Genomic DNA, 15,463 nt, shown 5'->3' with positions numbered 1-15,463 from the left:
GACTAATTTGATTTTCCCTGCTAGGGATGAATAAAGTATTCTCTACTCTATTCTACTCTATATCAATATAAGTCAATTAGTATTTTTTACATCAGTCGATAGCAGCAAAACAAATCATAGGCATTGTCGCAGCGATAAACACTTTGGAAGAATAAGACTTAATGAGGCTCCATATAAATTATGATTATCCATGTTATTCCATTCAAATGTGTATTACTAATGATCCCAAACTCAAATGTTTCTCTTCACCTTCCAATTTCTTTATAAAAGCACTTAAATTAATTGTATTTAATCCTCTTTTATTCAACCTAAACATGTAATCTCATTGAGACACAGGATCTCATGGTAATTAATGTCATAGAGTAGGTCTGAACTGAGTTTCAAAGTTTCCAACAGCTTTAAACGCAACATGTATTTATTAGTGTGTGATCTTTGTGTGTTCATTAGTTACCGCTCAGCTTTTTCTCTGCTTCTTTATCTTTAACAACTTCAGGATCTTGGTGCTCTGTCGCTCCTGATCCGTAGCTCTCATTTCTGACGTCGTCCTCGTCGTCATCGAAGACGTCCATGTCAAAGCCCATGTCTTCGTTGTCGCTGAATTTACAGGACAGCGTCTCCTCAGGTGTTTTGATTTTCTTCTCAGACTTTTCTTCGTCAGTTTTCTTGTCGTTCGGCTGCGGCTCTTCATCCTCACTCTTCTTCTTCCTCTTCCGGCCTCTTTTCTTTTTCTCAGGTAATAAGAGTAAAGCCTCTGAGGAGGAGGACAGAGACAGAGACAGAGACATGATGTAAGAAGAGCATCAATACCATAATAATAATGAGTATTAAAGTTCAAGTTGAAGACGTCTCAATATCAATATAAGTCAATAAGTATTTTTTACATTAATCAATAGCAGCAAAACAAATAATTAGGAAAAACAAGACTTAAAGGACAATTCCAGGCGCAACTACCGCAAAACAGGAGACATTAAACTGAAAACCTTCAGATTTCTTCTTTTAGACCTAAAATGATAGGAAAATACAGCCCAGAGTTGAATTCGCCTGGAATTGTCCTTTAATGAGGCTCCATATAAATTATGATTATCCCTGTTATTCCTTTCAAATATGTGTATTACTAATTCTCTTGTAAATAAACTCAAATGTTTCTCTTCACCTTCCAATTTCTTTATAAATGCACTTAAATTAAACTCATTGAGACACAGGATCTCATGGTAATTAATGTCATAGAGTAGGTCTGAACTGAGTTTCAAAGTTTCCAACGCCTTTAAACTCAACACGTATTTATTAGTGTGTGATTTAGTTTGTTGTTAGTGTGTTCATTAGTTACCGCTCAGCTTCACAGAGCTCTCTGCTTCTTTAGGATCTTTGTGCTCTGTCCTCTCCGCCGTCGCTCCTGATCCGTAGCTCTCATTTCTGACGTCGTCCTCGTCGTCATCGAAGACGTCCATGTCAAAGCCCATGTCTTCGTTGTCGCTGAATTTGCAGGACAGCGTCTCCTCAGGTGTTTTGATTTTCTTCTCAGACTTTTCTTCGTCAGTTTTCTTGTCGTTCGGCTGCGGCTCTTCATCCTCACTCTTCTTCTTCCTCTTCCGGCCTCTTTTCTTTCTTTCAGGTAATAAGAGTAAAGCCTCTGAGGAGGAGGAGGACAGAGACAGAGACATGATGTAAGAAGAGCATTAAGACTTTAAGTATTTACAGCTCAATGCACAATGTAATGTAACTCTCTGTAAAGCTCAGAAAAACAAAATGTTACAGTGTTTTATCATTTTAATGTTGCCCTTTGATAATAATCTTGAAATTACAAATTTTACCTGCTTTTTTTGTTGTTTTTTTCTTTTTTAGTTTAGTTCACTACGTCTCAATAAACATCCTCAAGTGTTTCTCTTCACTTTCCAATTTCTTAACAAATGCATTGTATTGTATTCTATTTGATTTAAACAGGTAATCTCATTGATTGCATGGTAATTAATGACGTAGAAGAGGTCTGCACTGAGTTTCAACGTTTCCGACGCCTTTAAATGCAACACAGTCTTTGAAAACATTCAAACTTTCTGTCTAAATTCAGATTTATTAGTGGCTGATCTTGTCTGCTGTTTGTGTGTTCATTAGTTACCGCTCAGCTTCACAGAGCTCTCTGCATCTTCCTCTTCCTCTTCAACAACTTCAGGCTCCCCGGCCTCTTCAGCCTCTTCAGCCTCCTTAGGATCGTCCTGCTTCACGTACGGCTGCACTTCATCTTCAAGTCAAAGCACAACACAGTACACGTTTATCAAAACAAGAGCAATGAGTAGACTTTCAGTAGAGCAATTAGACAGTTAATATAAATGGTGATGGTCAGGAAACCCAGAAATGGGGATGAACAGCTGATTAAAACTGAACCACAACACTCAAAAATAAACTTTGGTCACTGATCTCTGTCTGGTTTCTGTGCATTGATCACTACAGCCTGATAACACTCTCTGCTTTACTTCCAATAACAGTTCAGTGACAATAACACTGTTATTTAAAGGTTTTTAACTTTTAAAGCAGAAGTAGGCGATATTTTTGTGTTAATATAAGTCTTAAATAGTTGTATCTTCCGACAGCAATCACTTCTATAGAGTGTTTGGTCTGAAACACGGGTCTGTCAGTCACTCTGCTCTGCTCTGAGCCCAGGAGAAAACCAATTGAGACCAATGAGGAGAGAGAATGGCATAAAGGGGCAGTCCTCTCTGTGTGTGCAGCCAAGGGATGCGCCTGAATGTGGTGACGTGGGGACGAGGACCAATAGATCCATGACGAGGGCTGGAGCTGCTAACTCCATCGGCTGACAAGAAGTTATGGTGCGTTCAAGGCAACCCGTAACTCGTGTTTTTCCGACCTGTGAAGTGGTACCAGTTCGATCTGGTACAAGTTCACGGGTCGGAAGTTACGAGTGGCCGTTATAGTGACTTTCACAGGTAAAACAGGTCGGAGAAACACGAGTGTGTTGCCTGGAACGCTACAAAGTCCTAAGTCGTGACTTGAAGCTGTAATTTATGGTTTCAAAAGCCTGCCTGGAACGCAGCATTAGCCAAAACCACCGGATCGCTTACTTCTGCTTTAATTGATGGTTGGACATCCCTCCAAACTTCTGTTCAATTTCTGATTATCCTCAGAAAGATTCAATTGATTTTACCAGATTTTTTTTTGTGACTTTATGAAGTTAAAGACTTGTGATCAGTGATCGAGTTCACCGGACTAAACAGATCAGCTTCTGGACGTATCACAAACCTGGAATCTCAATTTCCTCGAACGTCTTCCCTTCGAATCTCTCCAGGGATCCGTCCTCCATCGCCGAGAGCAGCTCCGAGATCTTGGCGACGTCGACCGCCGCCTCAGGTGTCCGGTAGTGCTCCTGGTCGGTTTTAATGTCGCGGCCCAGCACTTTGGCGAGTTCCTTGAGCTGCTCGTTTGTGAGGGTGAGGATTTGGAAAATTCTCCCAATGTTCTCTCGAAAAAACGCAGACCTGAGGCTCGCTTCGCTCTTGGCTTCGCACCGAGATGTAAAGATTCTGATGCACGTCTGCTCCCGCAAGACGCTCGTGGCCACGCTCACGGCTCCAGCGAACAAGAAAGGGTTGCGTTCGTGCACGCCGCAAGTTTTTCTCTTGCTCACAAGCAGCTCTATCGCGGCGAGCAGCTCCGGCGTCAACGTGAGAACAAGTTTCTTATCGGCACGTTTTCTGCCAGTCTTGATGATGATGTTGAACTTCCTGTATCGCTTGGACAGAATCCGCTCAAACTGACCGGCAGCAGTGGCGGCATTGGCGACAGCATTGGCAGAATTGGCGTCAACATTGGCAGCAATGGTGACAGCATTGGCAGAATTGGCGTCAGCATTGGCGGCAGAATTGGCGTCAACATTGGCGGCAATGGCGGCAGCATTGGCGTCAACATTGGCGGCAATGGCGGCAGCATTGGTGTCAGCATTGGCGTCAACATTGGCGGCAGCATTGGCGTCAACATTGGCGGCAATGGCGGCAGCATTGGCGTCAACATTGGCGGCAACATTGGTGTCAGCATTGGCGGCAGCATTGGCGGCAATGGCGGCAACATTGGTGTCAGCATTGGCGGCAGCATTGGTGTCAGCATTGGCGGCAATGGCGGCAACATTGGTGTCAGCATTGGCGGCAGCAGTGGCAGCATTGGTGTCAGTTGCAGCATTGGCGGGAAAGGTGGCGTTAGTGTCAGCAACAGCACTGGCGGTAGCATCAGCAGAATTGGCGTCAGCGGCAGCAGCGTTGGCAGCAGCGTCTGCAGGAAGTTCAACCTCCTCCCGGTCGTTGAAGGCCTGGACGGTGATTTTAGAAATGTCAGACGACCCTTTGTTAAAGAGGGACACCAGTGCAACCGTGACTCTGAGAAGCGCCGTGTAGACCGGAGGGCTCTCGTACAGCGTCAGGCTTTTAACCGCGGACGCCATCGTCTCCTCCATGCACTTGTAGAAGCTCTGCACATCCTGCGTGAACGCTACGGTCTGAGGCTTGATTATAGTCGTTTGCCTCGAGGAGCGCGCGGTCCACTCCTCCGCACACAACTTCATAAAAGCCTCGGCTTCTTTGACCGTCTCTTCGTCGGCCTCGTCTTTCAGAGTCTTGCCGTATCGGATGTTGCTAATCTTCTTGAGCATTTGTCCCAGCTTCAGTATCAGGGACGGTTTGCCGCAGGTCTTGGTCTCCTCGTTATAACCGGCCATTTCTCGGACACCTTCGACCAGTTTGCTGAAGTTTTCGGTTTTGACGGCCTCCTCCATGCTGTTTATCGACTTCTCCCTCAGATTGACCAGGAGTCGTCCCACCAGCCTCAGATTCTGGTTGATTTGATCTGTGCTGTCATTCGTTTTGGCCATGAGGAGCAAGCAGTGAGCCAGCTGCCTGATACAAGGATCGGACAAAACTACAGATGTCACATCGTCGTCCTTCAGCTTCTCCAACATCTTGTTCACCTCTGCTGGCATTTCCTGGGGGTCTGCCAGCACTGAACCAGCAACGAAAGATAAGATCGTATTCCTGCAACCCGCTGGAGTCGAGGGATTCTTCACAGGACACACTTTCAAATGTCGCCACATGGACTTGCGAGAATACGTGCCTTTACAATGCATACAGATAGCATGGGCGGGTTTAGCAGGGGTGGGCGTCTTTCGGGCTCGTGTGCTCAGCTTCAGCTCTCCAACCTGAGTCCTCAAAACCTCCTGATTGTGTTTGTAGTTCCCTCTGTTTCGTAACGTGCTCATGAACTGCTTCCTCTCCTTGGAGCCCTTGCGCGTGGCGAACAGCTGAGCGACCTCGGCCTCCTCGTACCTGTGGGTGAGTAAGTGACGGAGGAGTTTCGCAAAACCTTTCCCGCACACGTAGCAATAATTCTTGCTTCTGTAGTGGGGGCTGTGCTCTTTGACGGGGGCTTCGTCTGCGCTGGAGTCGCCGTCCTCTTCCTCAGCATCAACATTGTCGCTGTCAGAAGAAACCGGTGCTGCAGCGCTCAACGATTTCTGACGTGTGGTAAAACCACTTCGTCTGTCCTTGGAGAGGATCTGAAATCAAGAACAGGTTGTTTAACAAAACCAAACACTGAACAGTCCAGTTCTGTTCTTCTACCGTGTTATTATTATATATGCAGGTTTATGGTCAAGTTCCTCTTCACACAGGAGGGGGTTGACTTCACTACTCAGTGTTTACATAGAAGATTTGTTTCAGAAACTTTCTGAGGAACAATATGTGTTTAAACCTCAGAAACCAGGGGTTATTGTATATAGTATATTATATATATTTATATATACTGTATACTGTATGTATATATTACCCTCAAAAAGTCCCTGATCAAAGGGATGTTGGGTTTAAAAGGTTCATGAACTTTTCGCTTTCTCTGACTGGTTGAGTCTTAGCTCATCCACCATGTTTAAGGAGTATTTTGACTGTTTTTCTTTGATTCAAAACTGTTTATTTGAAGGTATTTAAGATGCATTACACACACTAAATATTCCACTTTCCAGTTAAACTCATCTTTACTTTGTTGACACTAGGTTGAGGATAGTTTGAGAGTATTTCCTCCTGTTACTCACACAGCCTGAGTTCAATATTTGCAACATTACTGGACAAAAACAAAGACAAATATCCCAAAACAAAATCTGGTCAAACTTGCCGAGGACAAACCTACATTTGTGCGCCAGTCGTACGACGAGTCCCCGTAGTTGTAGGTTATCTCTTCGCCTTGAAAGATTTTCCTGCGTGCGAACAGGCAGAGGTGAGGCGTCCCCTCACATTCGACCTTCTTCATCACACAGTTGGGACTTCTGTGATCGTCGTTCACGAGTCTCCCGAGGCTCCCGTCCTCCTCAGTGGCATTAACACTGCAGGAAAGACACAGATATTGTTTTTAAATCTATTTCAACATCCATTTACATTCTATATATTCATCAGAGACTAAAGGTATTTCATCTCAACATGATCTTGTAAATAACCGAACTGAAACTTAGCCAGTAAACTCACCTCCAGTTTCTTCCACCCCAGTAGAAGTCAAACAAATAATCGTTTAAACAATCGCTTCTTTTCCTCCGGGTGTGTTTATGAGCTGCGATTTCTCCCCGATATTCAACAACGAAGGCGGATTTTTCAATGGGCTCCTTGGTGAACACACCTCGACCTAGAAACACAAAACAAGACCAGGTTGTTATTATTAGAAAACAGAAATGTTTAGACCTTTAAACAAAAGTCAAGTCTTTATTGTGGTTTGATTCACTCTTAATTTCAAAACAAAAGACTTCATTAAAAATACAAATGTTTTATGTGAAGTAGCAGAAAATGAGGAAAAGTTATCTCAAACTGCACACTGAGCCCGGGGTAATACATTTCGCTGCCAAGTGTCTCATAGTTTCACATCATAGATGAACAGCGACGTAGCAGCTGCAGCATTTTGTGTTTCATTGTCCGTTATATGACGAAGCCAGAACAGGCAGTTTTTGTTTCAGAAAATGCAAAATGTGAAGCCTGAGTTGTTTTGGATTGATGATGAGGTAAAGTTGGAATGGTTCTTCAGAAAAGAAGTCTTTACTAGAGCTACTTTCATAAAAAGTGCCTGGTCAAAAAGAAAAAGTGAATTATTGATGTGAATTCCATGTGGTTTTTGTTTCTGTTTGGTTTTGTTTGTGCTCTGATGATTTTGTTTGGTGTCTAAATATGATGATAATGTGTCTTGTAAGCCCTTATAGGCTGGGCGCCTTAATTGGTGCACGACACATAAATAAATATAAATTCATTCATTCAATTCATTCATGCAGCACCGACCTTTAAAGGAGCTGATGAACTTCTCGTGCAGGAAGTGTCGGTCACGTTCAGACCTGATGTGCCGCAGGGCGTCTTCGTCAGGACTCGGCCGCTTGTCTCGTCCCTCCTCTTCATCTGGAAAGTTATTAAAACATATCAGCTTTTTAATTAATGCTATTTCCATTTAGGCAGATTGGACACAATATAAGAACATAATGTGCAAGTTTATTCAATGCAGCAGCTGTAAATGGCCGTGAAAGAGTTAATTCACCTCTCTGGTGTTGGATTTGTTACATGTGAAGTGACGTATTTACTGGGAAAATGCACCTGAAACTAAAACTAAATAAGACATTAAATATTTCACATTTTACATATTTTCCATTGACCTCTGACCTTGACCTTCTTTTTTACTGTTATGATGATTAAAATGTCTTGATTTACAACTTGACGCTTCAAACAACAGATAACTGATGTTTCTGTCTGACTTGTGCTGTATTTTATCACATTTCCATCACTTCCTCGTGCTTCCTGTGGTTTATTTGATTTATGCCGTTTTAGTTCAGTTCATAAAACCATCTGTTATCTTCTAAATCAAAGACACGCACCGTCCTGCTGGTGTGAAGCTGATTCTTCTTCTGATTCGTTGTCGTCGTCATCGTCTTCAGCTCCAGAGGATTCAGCGTCGTCCTGCTCCACATCTGGCTCCAGTTCATCTTGAATAAAGACAGAAACAGGGTGTGTGTGGTTCAATCAGTGTTTATTTGACTGAACATTAAAGGGCAACTTTGGTTTTTTTCAACCTGGGCCCTGTTTTCATATGTTTTTCTGTATATGTGAGTGATGGATAATACTTTTATTGAGGTGGCTGCAGTATTGAGCCGGACAGGCAGCCTGCAGCCCAGCTAACGCTCTTCCACGGGGCAAGTGGCTCAGTCAAAGTTCGCCCTATAAACCTGAATTTTTTTCACACTGACAGGCTCAGATAGTTACAATGAGTGTCCCACAACATACTAGAAAGGAGAAATGAACGTATGTCTCTATATATAATACATCCATGGTCTCTACCTTTAGCTCTGTGAAAGCTGTGCGAAGAGCAGCCCAACATTTTGTTGTTAATTTGTAAATTCTCCGGTCGTCTCTCTTCTCCTCAGTCAGGTAACAGTAGCCTAGCTATTCCCCACCGGTGTTTTGCCGCGAGTTATCATGAGATTTCAGAACGAGATTTCTGGCGTGGTGAGATTTGGACACAGATCACAGCAAACAGCGACCTCCAGCTAAAGGTAGCGACTATTACGTTCATTTCTACTCTCTAGTATGTTGTGGGACACTCATTGTAACTATCTGAGCCCTTCAGTGTGAAAAAAATGCAGGTTTATAGGGCGAACTTTGACGGGAGCCACTTGCCCGGTTGAAGAGCGTTAGCTGGGCTGCAGGCTGCCTGCCCGGCTCAATACTGCAGCCACCTCAATAAAAGTATTATCCATCACTCACATATACAGAAAAACATATGAAAACAGGGCCCAGGTTGAAAAAAAACGAAGTTGCCCTTTAAGGTGTGTTCATGTGGACACTCACTTTGGATCTCGACCTCATCCAGAGACTTTCCTTTGTAGTTTTCCAGAGAACCCTTCTTCCTGGCCAGAATGAGCTCTGAGATCTTGGCCAGCTCCTCGGCCGCCTCGGCTGAGCGGTAATGATCCCTGTCGGCCCGGATGTCGTGACCCAGGAGTTTGGCCAGGTCCCGGAGCTCCCTGTTCTCCAGGCTGAGGATGTGGAAAACTCTGGCTCCTCGTCCCCGAAACTGAGCCGACCGGAGGTTCCGCGGGTTCTTCGCACGACACAGGTTTGAAAAAACCGTGACGCAGTCCTCTCCGTTGTAGCAGCTGGAAGCAGACAGGTCTGGCTTTGCAAACAGGAAGGGGTTGTCTTCGTGCACACCGCACCGACTCCGCTTCGTAACGAGCAGCGTCAGCGCGTGGACCAGGTCAGAGGTCAGCAGCACGGCTACAGACCGACCTGCTTTCCTCTGGATGTTTATCCTGATGAAGTGTCTGGACGACGTCTGAGCCTCGGCGTCCGTTTCCTCGAAGGACTTCAGGGTCATCCTCGACACCGCGGCTTCGCCTTTGTTCAACACGAACAGCTGCGTGAGCGTCGCCCTGCAGAGCGAGCCGTACGCCTGCCTGTCGTCCTGCGTCTTCAGCTCCACGGACGCCGACGCCGACTTCTTCTCCAGGTAGCTGTAGAAGGTCTGCAGGTCGAGCATGAACGTCGCCGTGGTGGACGGACCTTTCCCGCCCGGGGAGACGAGCTCGCTCCATTCCTTTCTGTACAACCTCAGGAACGCCCTGGCGTCCCCCTCCTGCCCTCTGCTGGTCGTCTCTTTCAGGACGACCTTGCACAGTTTCTCCAGCGAGCGTCCGATTGTCAACGCATCGTCCTGCTTCTTGGAGTCGGCATCGACCATGTTCTTCACCGTCTTCGCCACCGTGTGGAAGTTCCTGTGTGTGACGGCGTCCTCGAAGCTCATGATGGATTTGTCCTGCAGCGCCAGCAGCACTCGGCCCATCTGCCTCAGTTTCTGTCGGATGTAGTCGTGTTTATTCTCGTCGCTGCCGTGCTTCTCCATCAGATGCTGAGTCAGCTGCAGCATCAGGAAGTCGTTTTGCACCACGAGAGAAACCTGGTCGCGTTTCATGGTCGACAGCAGCTTCCACATGCCCGAGGGAAGTTCTCTGGAGAAGCGGGACTCTAGAGGAGTGAGCTCTCTCGCCGCGTTCGACTCGTTCTCCGTTTCAGACATCAACCGTTCCCTGTAGCGGCATTTGTACATGTGGAGCCGCATGTGCTTACGGTTAAACAATCCTTTACAGTAAAGACAGTGCATCACCGTCGCGTTAACCGACATGCTCGACCTTCGTTGGACTTTCAGTTTCAACTCCCCGCTGTTCCTCCGCAGCACCTCCTGGTTGTGGTTGTAGTTTCCTCGGTTTCGTAGCCGCTCCAGCGCCACTTTACGCTCCTTGGAGCATTTGGGCAAAGCGAGAGCTTCGGCGGCTTCGGCGTCCCTCTTCACGTGCCTCAGAAGATGCCGAGCAAATTTAGCAACTCCTTTCCCACAAACGTAACAATAGTTGTTTCTGGTGTAAGATGTCGGTGTGGACGTGTGTTTATCTCCGCCGGGTTCGTCCTCTGAATCTGAATCACCACTCGGTACATTGTTTTTCCGTGAACCACGACTGCGTACGTCCTCTTCTTCTGACCCGTCGCTGGCTACAGACTCTTCATCTGAACCACCGCGGCTCGGTACGTACTCTTCCTCCGAACTACCGCTGCCGCTCGGTACGTACTCTTCCTCTGAACCGTCGTCATCGTCAGAGGTCAAAGTAGCTTCCTCCTCCTCCTCCACGAAGGAACCCGACGCCTCCTGACACGAGTCGAACTCAGGCAAAGGCAACTTGTCCTTAAAACCCAGCTGAGTGTTGATGTCGGTGAATCTGTCGCTGTCGAGGCTCGGCCCGGGCGCTTCAGCATCATTATCATCATCATCATCGGTCCAGGACTGGTCGCTGCTGAAAGCTGCCGAGTCCTCCAACTGGAAACACAGACAAGACATTTTATACCAGTACACAGAAAAACCTAAATAAATAAAAGAGGAAATGTTTATATAAGCAGTATATATTTACAGTACAGGCCAAAAGTTGGGACACACCTTCTCATTCAATGTGTTTCCTTTATTCTCACTGAAGGCACCAAAACTATGAATGAACACATGTGGAATTAACAAAAAAGTGTGAAATAACTGAAAACACGTCTTTTCTTCTTTGTCTTCTCTTTCTTCTTTTCTTCTTCCTCTCCTTCCTCCTCCTCCTCCTCTATCTCTGCCCCCACCAGTTCTAGTTTCTTCAGAGTAGCCCCCCTTTGCTCTGATTACTGCTTTGCACACTCTTGGCTTCTCTTGATGAGCTTCAAGAGGTGAACCTGACCTGAACATGGTTTTCACTTCACAGGTGGTGTTGCCTTGTCAGGTTCATTAGTGGAATTTCACTGAGAATCTACAATGTAAATAGTCATGAAAATAAAGGAAATGCATCGAGTGTGTCCAAACTTTTGACCTGTATATATATATATATATATATATATATATATATATATATATATATATATATATATATATATACACAGTACAGGCCAAAATATATATATATATATATATATACATATATATATACTTATATATATATATAAATATATATATATAAGTATTATATAAAGCAAGGAACTATCTGCTACCAAGAAATATTCAGAGAATGTTTCATGAAAGAGAGCAAGGTTATGATTTAAGAGAGAAATCAAATGTAAAGGTTGGTAGAGCTCGCACAACAAAGAAAAGTTTCTGTTTCACCATTTGTGGAGTAAAACTGTGGAATAATGTGAGTACTGAAATCAAAAACATTTGGAGTGTAATCATGTTTAAAAAGAGACATAAAGAAATGATTCTCCAGAGCTACGTTTAATAATTCACACAAGGTGTTTGCTTACTTACTATTTGGATTAAAATGTGTAATGTGTAAAATGTTTAATTAGAACATATAGTTAAAATGATCGGGGTAGGATTTGATAAGTTTATACTTCTTCCTGCTCCTTTTCACTCATGTAAACTGCGTTGCTTATGAGACTTTTTTTGTGTATACATTTTTGCTGTTCACTTATTTCCTTATTATATTATTATTTTATCTTTTTTTTTTTTTTTTTTTTACATTGTCGTTTACATGATCGAAATAAAGATATCAATCAAAAATATTGAAATGCATAAATAAATAAGTTCCATTAATAAGTAGGGATGTCACCATTACTTGTTTTCACAATTAATCGCGGTATTAAACGCCACAATTAATTAATCCTAAAGATTCCTAAACACCGTGACTTTCAAAAAAAGATGATGGAAACATATCAGCATATCTGCGCCAAATAAAAGTAAATGCACAGATACTAAGTCTGTTTAACATACGTAACATTGAGTTGGTAGGAATTTAAATGTTAGTGTGTCATTTGTATTTAAAACAACACAAAAAAACAATACGAAACGAATGAACGCAAACATTTGGTATAGATGACAATTTATGACCTGAATATTTCAAACATTTCCCCTGGGGATTAATAATTGGTCATATATTAATAGATACTTGAGATATTTTGTGTAAACAGCGAGTAATTTAATTATATTTTGACTATATTTGATTTTACACAATTAATGCATAATAATCATGATAATCGTAATACTGTGTTTATTTCTATTACAATAATTGTACCAAGAAAATTTATAATCGTGACTAGGGTTGCAAAATTTTGGGAATTTTCAAAGTTGGAAGTTTTCCATGGGAATTAACGGGAATATATGGGAATTAATGGGAATTAATGGGAATATATGGGAATAAACGGGAATAAATCCGAAATTTACAAAATTGCAGGTTGGCCCTATAACAGGGAACTTGCGGGGGGGGGGGGGTAACATGGTAACATTTTACTCAACATTCATGTTTTTGTTGTTCAGTAAAATAATTGATTGTTCATACAAGAATTAAAACTTGATAAAGTTCTACTCACAAATAAATCTGTTGAAATGTCGTGTTTGTTTTTAATTGTATTATTTTGCATGGACGTCTGCTCATGACAGCACAAAAATTTACATTTATGTTTAGATATGATACAGTTTGTTTAAATTACCCCCAATTTCCAGTTAATTCCCATAATGATACAGTTTGTTTAAATTACCCCCAATTTCCAGTTAATTCCTATAAATTCCCAATAATTCCCATAGGAAGTTTCCAATTTGGAATATTTCCAAAATTCCCCAGCTTAACTTCCCACGGAAAGTTTCTGGAAATTTACTGGAAATTTTCTGCCCCTTTGCAACCCTAGATATGATACAGTTTGTTTAAATTACCCCCAATTCCCAGTTAATTCCTATAAATTCCCAATAATTCCCATAGGAAGTTTCCAATTTGGAATATTTCCAAAATTCCCCAGTTTAACTTCCCATGGAAAGTTTCTGGAAATTTACCGGAAATTTACTGGAAATTTTCCACCTCTTTGCAACCCTAATTGTGACATCCCTATTAATAAGTGCTATCTAATCTATTCAGGAATGTTCCTATGTATTTCTGTATGCTTATCTTATGGAAGCAGCTTATATGTGTTTTAATAATAATATTCAATTAAATCGTTTATTCACACATATAGAAGAGGTGTAAAAAATCATTAAAATGTTTGTAATAGTAATACCACAGCACAAGAGTGTGTAAACAGTTGGTGAAAGCATCACATGAATGTGTTTTCAGTTACAAACCTTTTTATTCCACTTTGTCGATGAAGTAGCACCGACATTTGTGTTTGAGGAGCTCGATCCACCAAAAGACTCTCGAACATCACGAACATCCGAGTCTTTGCTGCCTACAGAACAGAAATAGGTGGTAAAGGACAGATTACTGCAGTGACTCACTGACTAATACCAGAAACATATTTAATATACCGATAACAGACATGTAGCACCGACCTTTAACAGAGGGGTCAGAGGTCGGAGGTCGATTCTGTTGTTCCATTACACCTGGAAGATTTCACAGAAACACAGATGCATTGTTTGTTCTTTGAAAGTAAATGACTATGAAAGTTACATCTTGCATGCATCTGTCAAACTGTGGAAATGATTAAATGTAACAGTGAAAACCAATAAGGAGGATATGACCTACAATTATTACCAAGTTAATACAGTTATGGACTTTGTGTTCCAAGTTATATTGTGTATATGACAATAATAATCCCCAGTGATATCATTAATTACTTAACTAACTAAATAACTTAAACATGACCTGACCCTGGATAAACAGCGAAGAATGGACAAGAAATAAACAATTTAAACTATTAATTTAAGGTTAAGATATGTAACAATGCACATCTGAAACAAGTTCTCTAGGCACTTTTTGATAAACGTATACAAAAACATTTTATAAATCACATTACTTCCTTCTGTTTAAGATCTTTGTAAAAGAAATTTAAAACATTTTTGAGAGAAAATGTGTTTTAAGACTTCTCAGAACCCCCACAGGATGAGTCGTTCCTTTTTACTACAAAGTAAGGTTAATAAAGCAATGTATCTGCAGTTCCCTGACACATTTACTGATGCCGATGTTTGGTTAAGGGCTGGTAAAAACTTAAATGTTACATTATGTTGCATGACAACAAGCATAAACATACACAGAGTAATAACTAAAACTGTAATTATGATGGTTTAATAAATTACATGTAATTGTTGCAAGGGAGAATAGAGGCTCTCCGTACACAAACACACCCCGTAACCCATCATTTCTTGTTTATGACAGATAAGACTTCAAAAATATACATGTCGTAACATCATATATGAGATATAACATTATGTACCGCTCTATTGATTGCTTTCTCGCCAAATGCACATGGCCAGGAGGAGGGTTAGCAAAACAGCAGAAAAGTGACCAGACTTGCATAGTTCCCCTTTAAATAAGCTTCACTTTACCTTACTAGCATCGCGCTTTGGGCCACATGAACAGGAATAGGTTTTGAAACTAAGACCAAACAGTAAAACAGCAGCAGTGGGGGTTGTTTCTTCTCTAGTCTGTGGTTTCTGTGGTTTTATGTGTTTAAGTTTTACACCTAGGTCCAGTTTGTTGTGAACTGCCTGTTATTTACATCCAGGTGCTCCTCTGTTGTCCTAGCATGCTAACATGAACTAGCCAGTGATTAACAAGCTAGCAGCGTTTTAACACGAGTTCATCCGCTCATTCGGACATAAATACGTGAGGTTTAAAGATTCCCGACGTGTTGGCGCAGAGCAACGTTTACCTGCGCTGTGAAATCCCGCTGCAGAGCTGAGAAAGCTGCTCCAGCTGCTAGCATTCAGGAAGCCATGTTGTCTTCCCTTCGCCTTCCCCCTCAGACCACGTGACGGTGACGTAGCGCTGTCCCGGCAAATCTGTCCAATCGTCGACCCGCGACGTCACCGGCTGGCTCCAGAGGCAGCCAATCAGCTTTCGAGACAGTCTTCGACCGCGAGCAGCAGCAATGGTACACACAGCTACGGGTGTGTGTGGTTTATGAGGACCCGCCGCCATCATGTCCCCGTGGAGCGGTGCAACAACTAGTGGTGGAAG

At 42.7% G+C, this 15,463-nt stretch overlaps 1 protein-coding gene across 1 annotated transcript in view; it reads right to left on the bottom strand.

Moving 5' to 3' along the window:
• The window catches only part of LOC146977878 (uncharacterized), a 92,397-nt gene extending 77,156 nt beyond the window's left edge, over nucleotides 1-15,241 (bottom strand). Inside the window, exons 1-12 of the mRNA XM_085790527.1 lie at nucleotides 15,156-15,241; nucleotides 13,837-13,887; nucleotides 13,630-13,733; nucleotides 8,856-10,875; nucleotides 7,886-7,993; nucleotides 7,302-7,415; nucleotides 6,507-6,660; nucleotides 6,175-6,367; nucleotides 3,253-5,551; nucleotides 2,114-2,236; nucleotides 1,328-1,630; nucleotides 452-751 (exon numbers count right to left, since the gene is read on the bottom strand). Coding sequence (XP_085646653.1) covers nucleotides 452-751; nucleotides 1,328-1,630; nucleotides 2,114-2,236; nucleotides 3,253-5,551; nucleotides 6,175-6,367; nucleotides 6,507-6,660; nucleotides 7,302-7,415; nucleotides 7,886-7,993; nucleotides 8,856-10,875; nucleotides 13,630-13,733; nucleotides 13,837-13,882 — 5,764 coding nt within the window. The 5' untranslated portion in view covers nucleotides 13,883-13,887; nucleotides 15,156-15,241. The remainder of the gene's footprint in view (nucleotides 1-451; nucleotides 752-1,327; nucleotides 1,631-2,113; nucleotides 2,237-3,252; nucleotides 5,552-6,174; nucleotides 6,368-6,506; nucleotides 6,661-7,301; nucleotides 7,416-7,885; nucleotides 7,994-8,855; nucleotides 10,876-13,629; nucleotides 13,734-13,836; nucleotides 13,888-15,155) is intronic.
• Between the last annotated feature and the right edge of the window lie 222 nt (nucleotides 15,242-15,463).

Source organism: Trachurus japonicus, chromosome 11, assembly GCF_045865225.1.
Source record: "Trachurus japonicus isolate A0001 chromosome 11, Traja_1.0".
NCBI lineage: Eukaryota > Metazoa > Chordata > Actinopteri > Carangiformes > Carangidae > Trachurus > Trachurus japonicus.
This window is presented reverse-complemented; position numbering and strand designations above follow the sequence as displayed.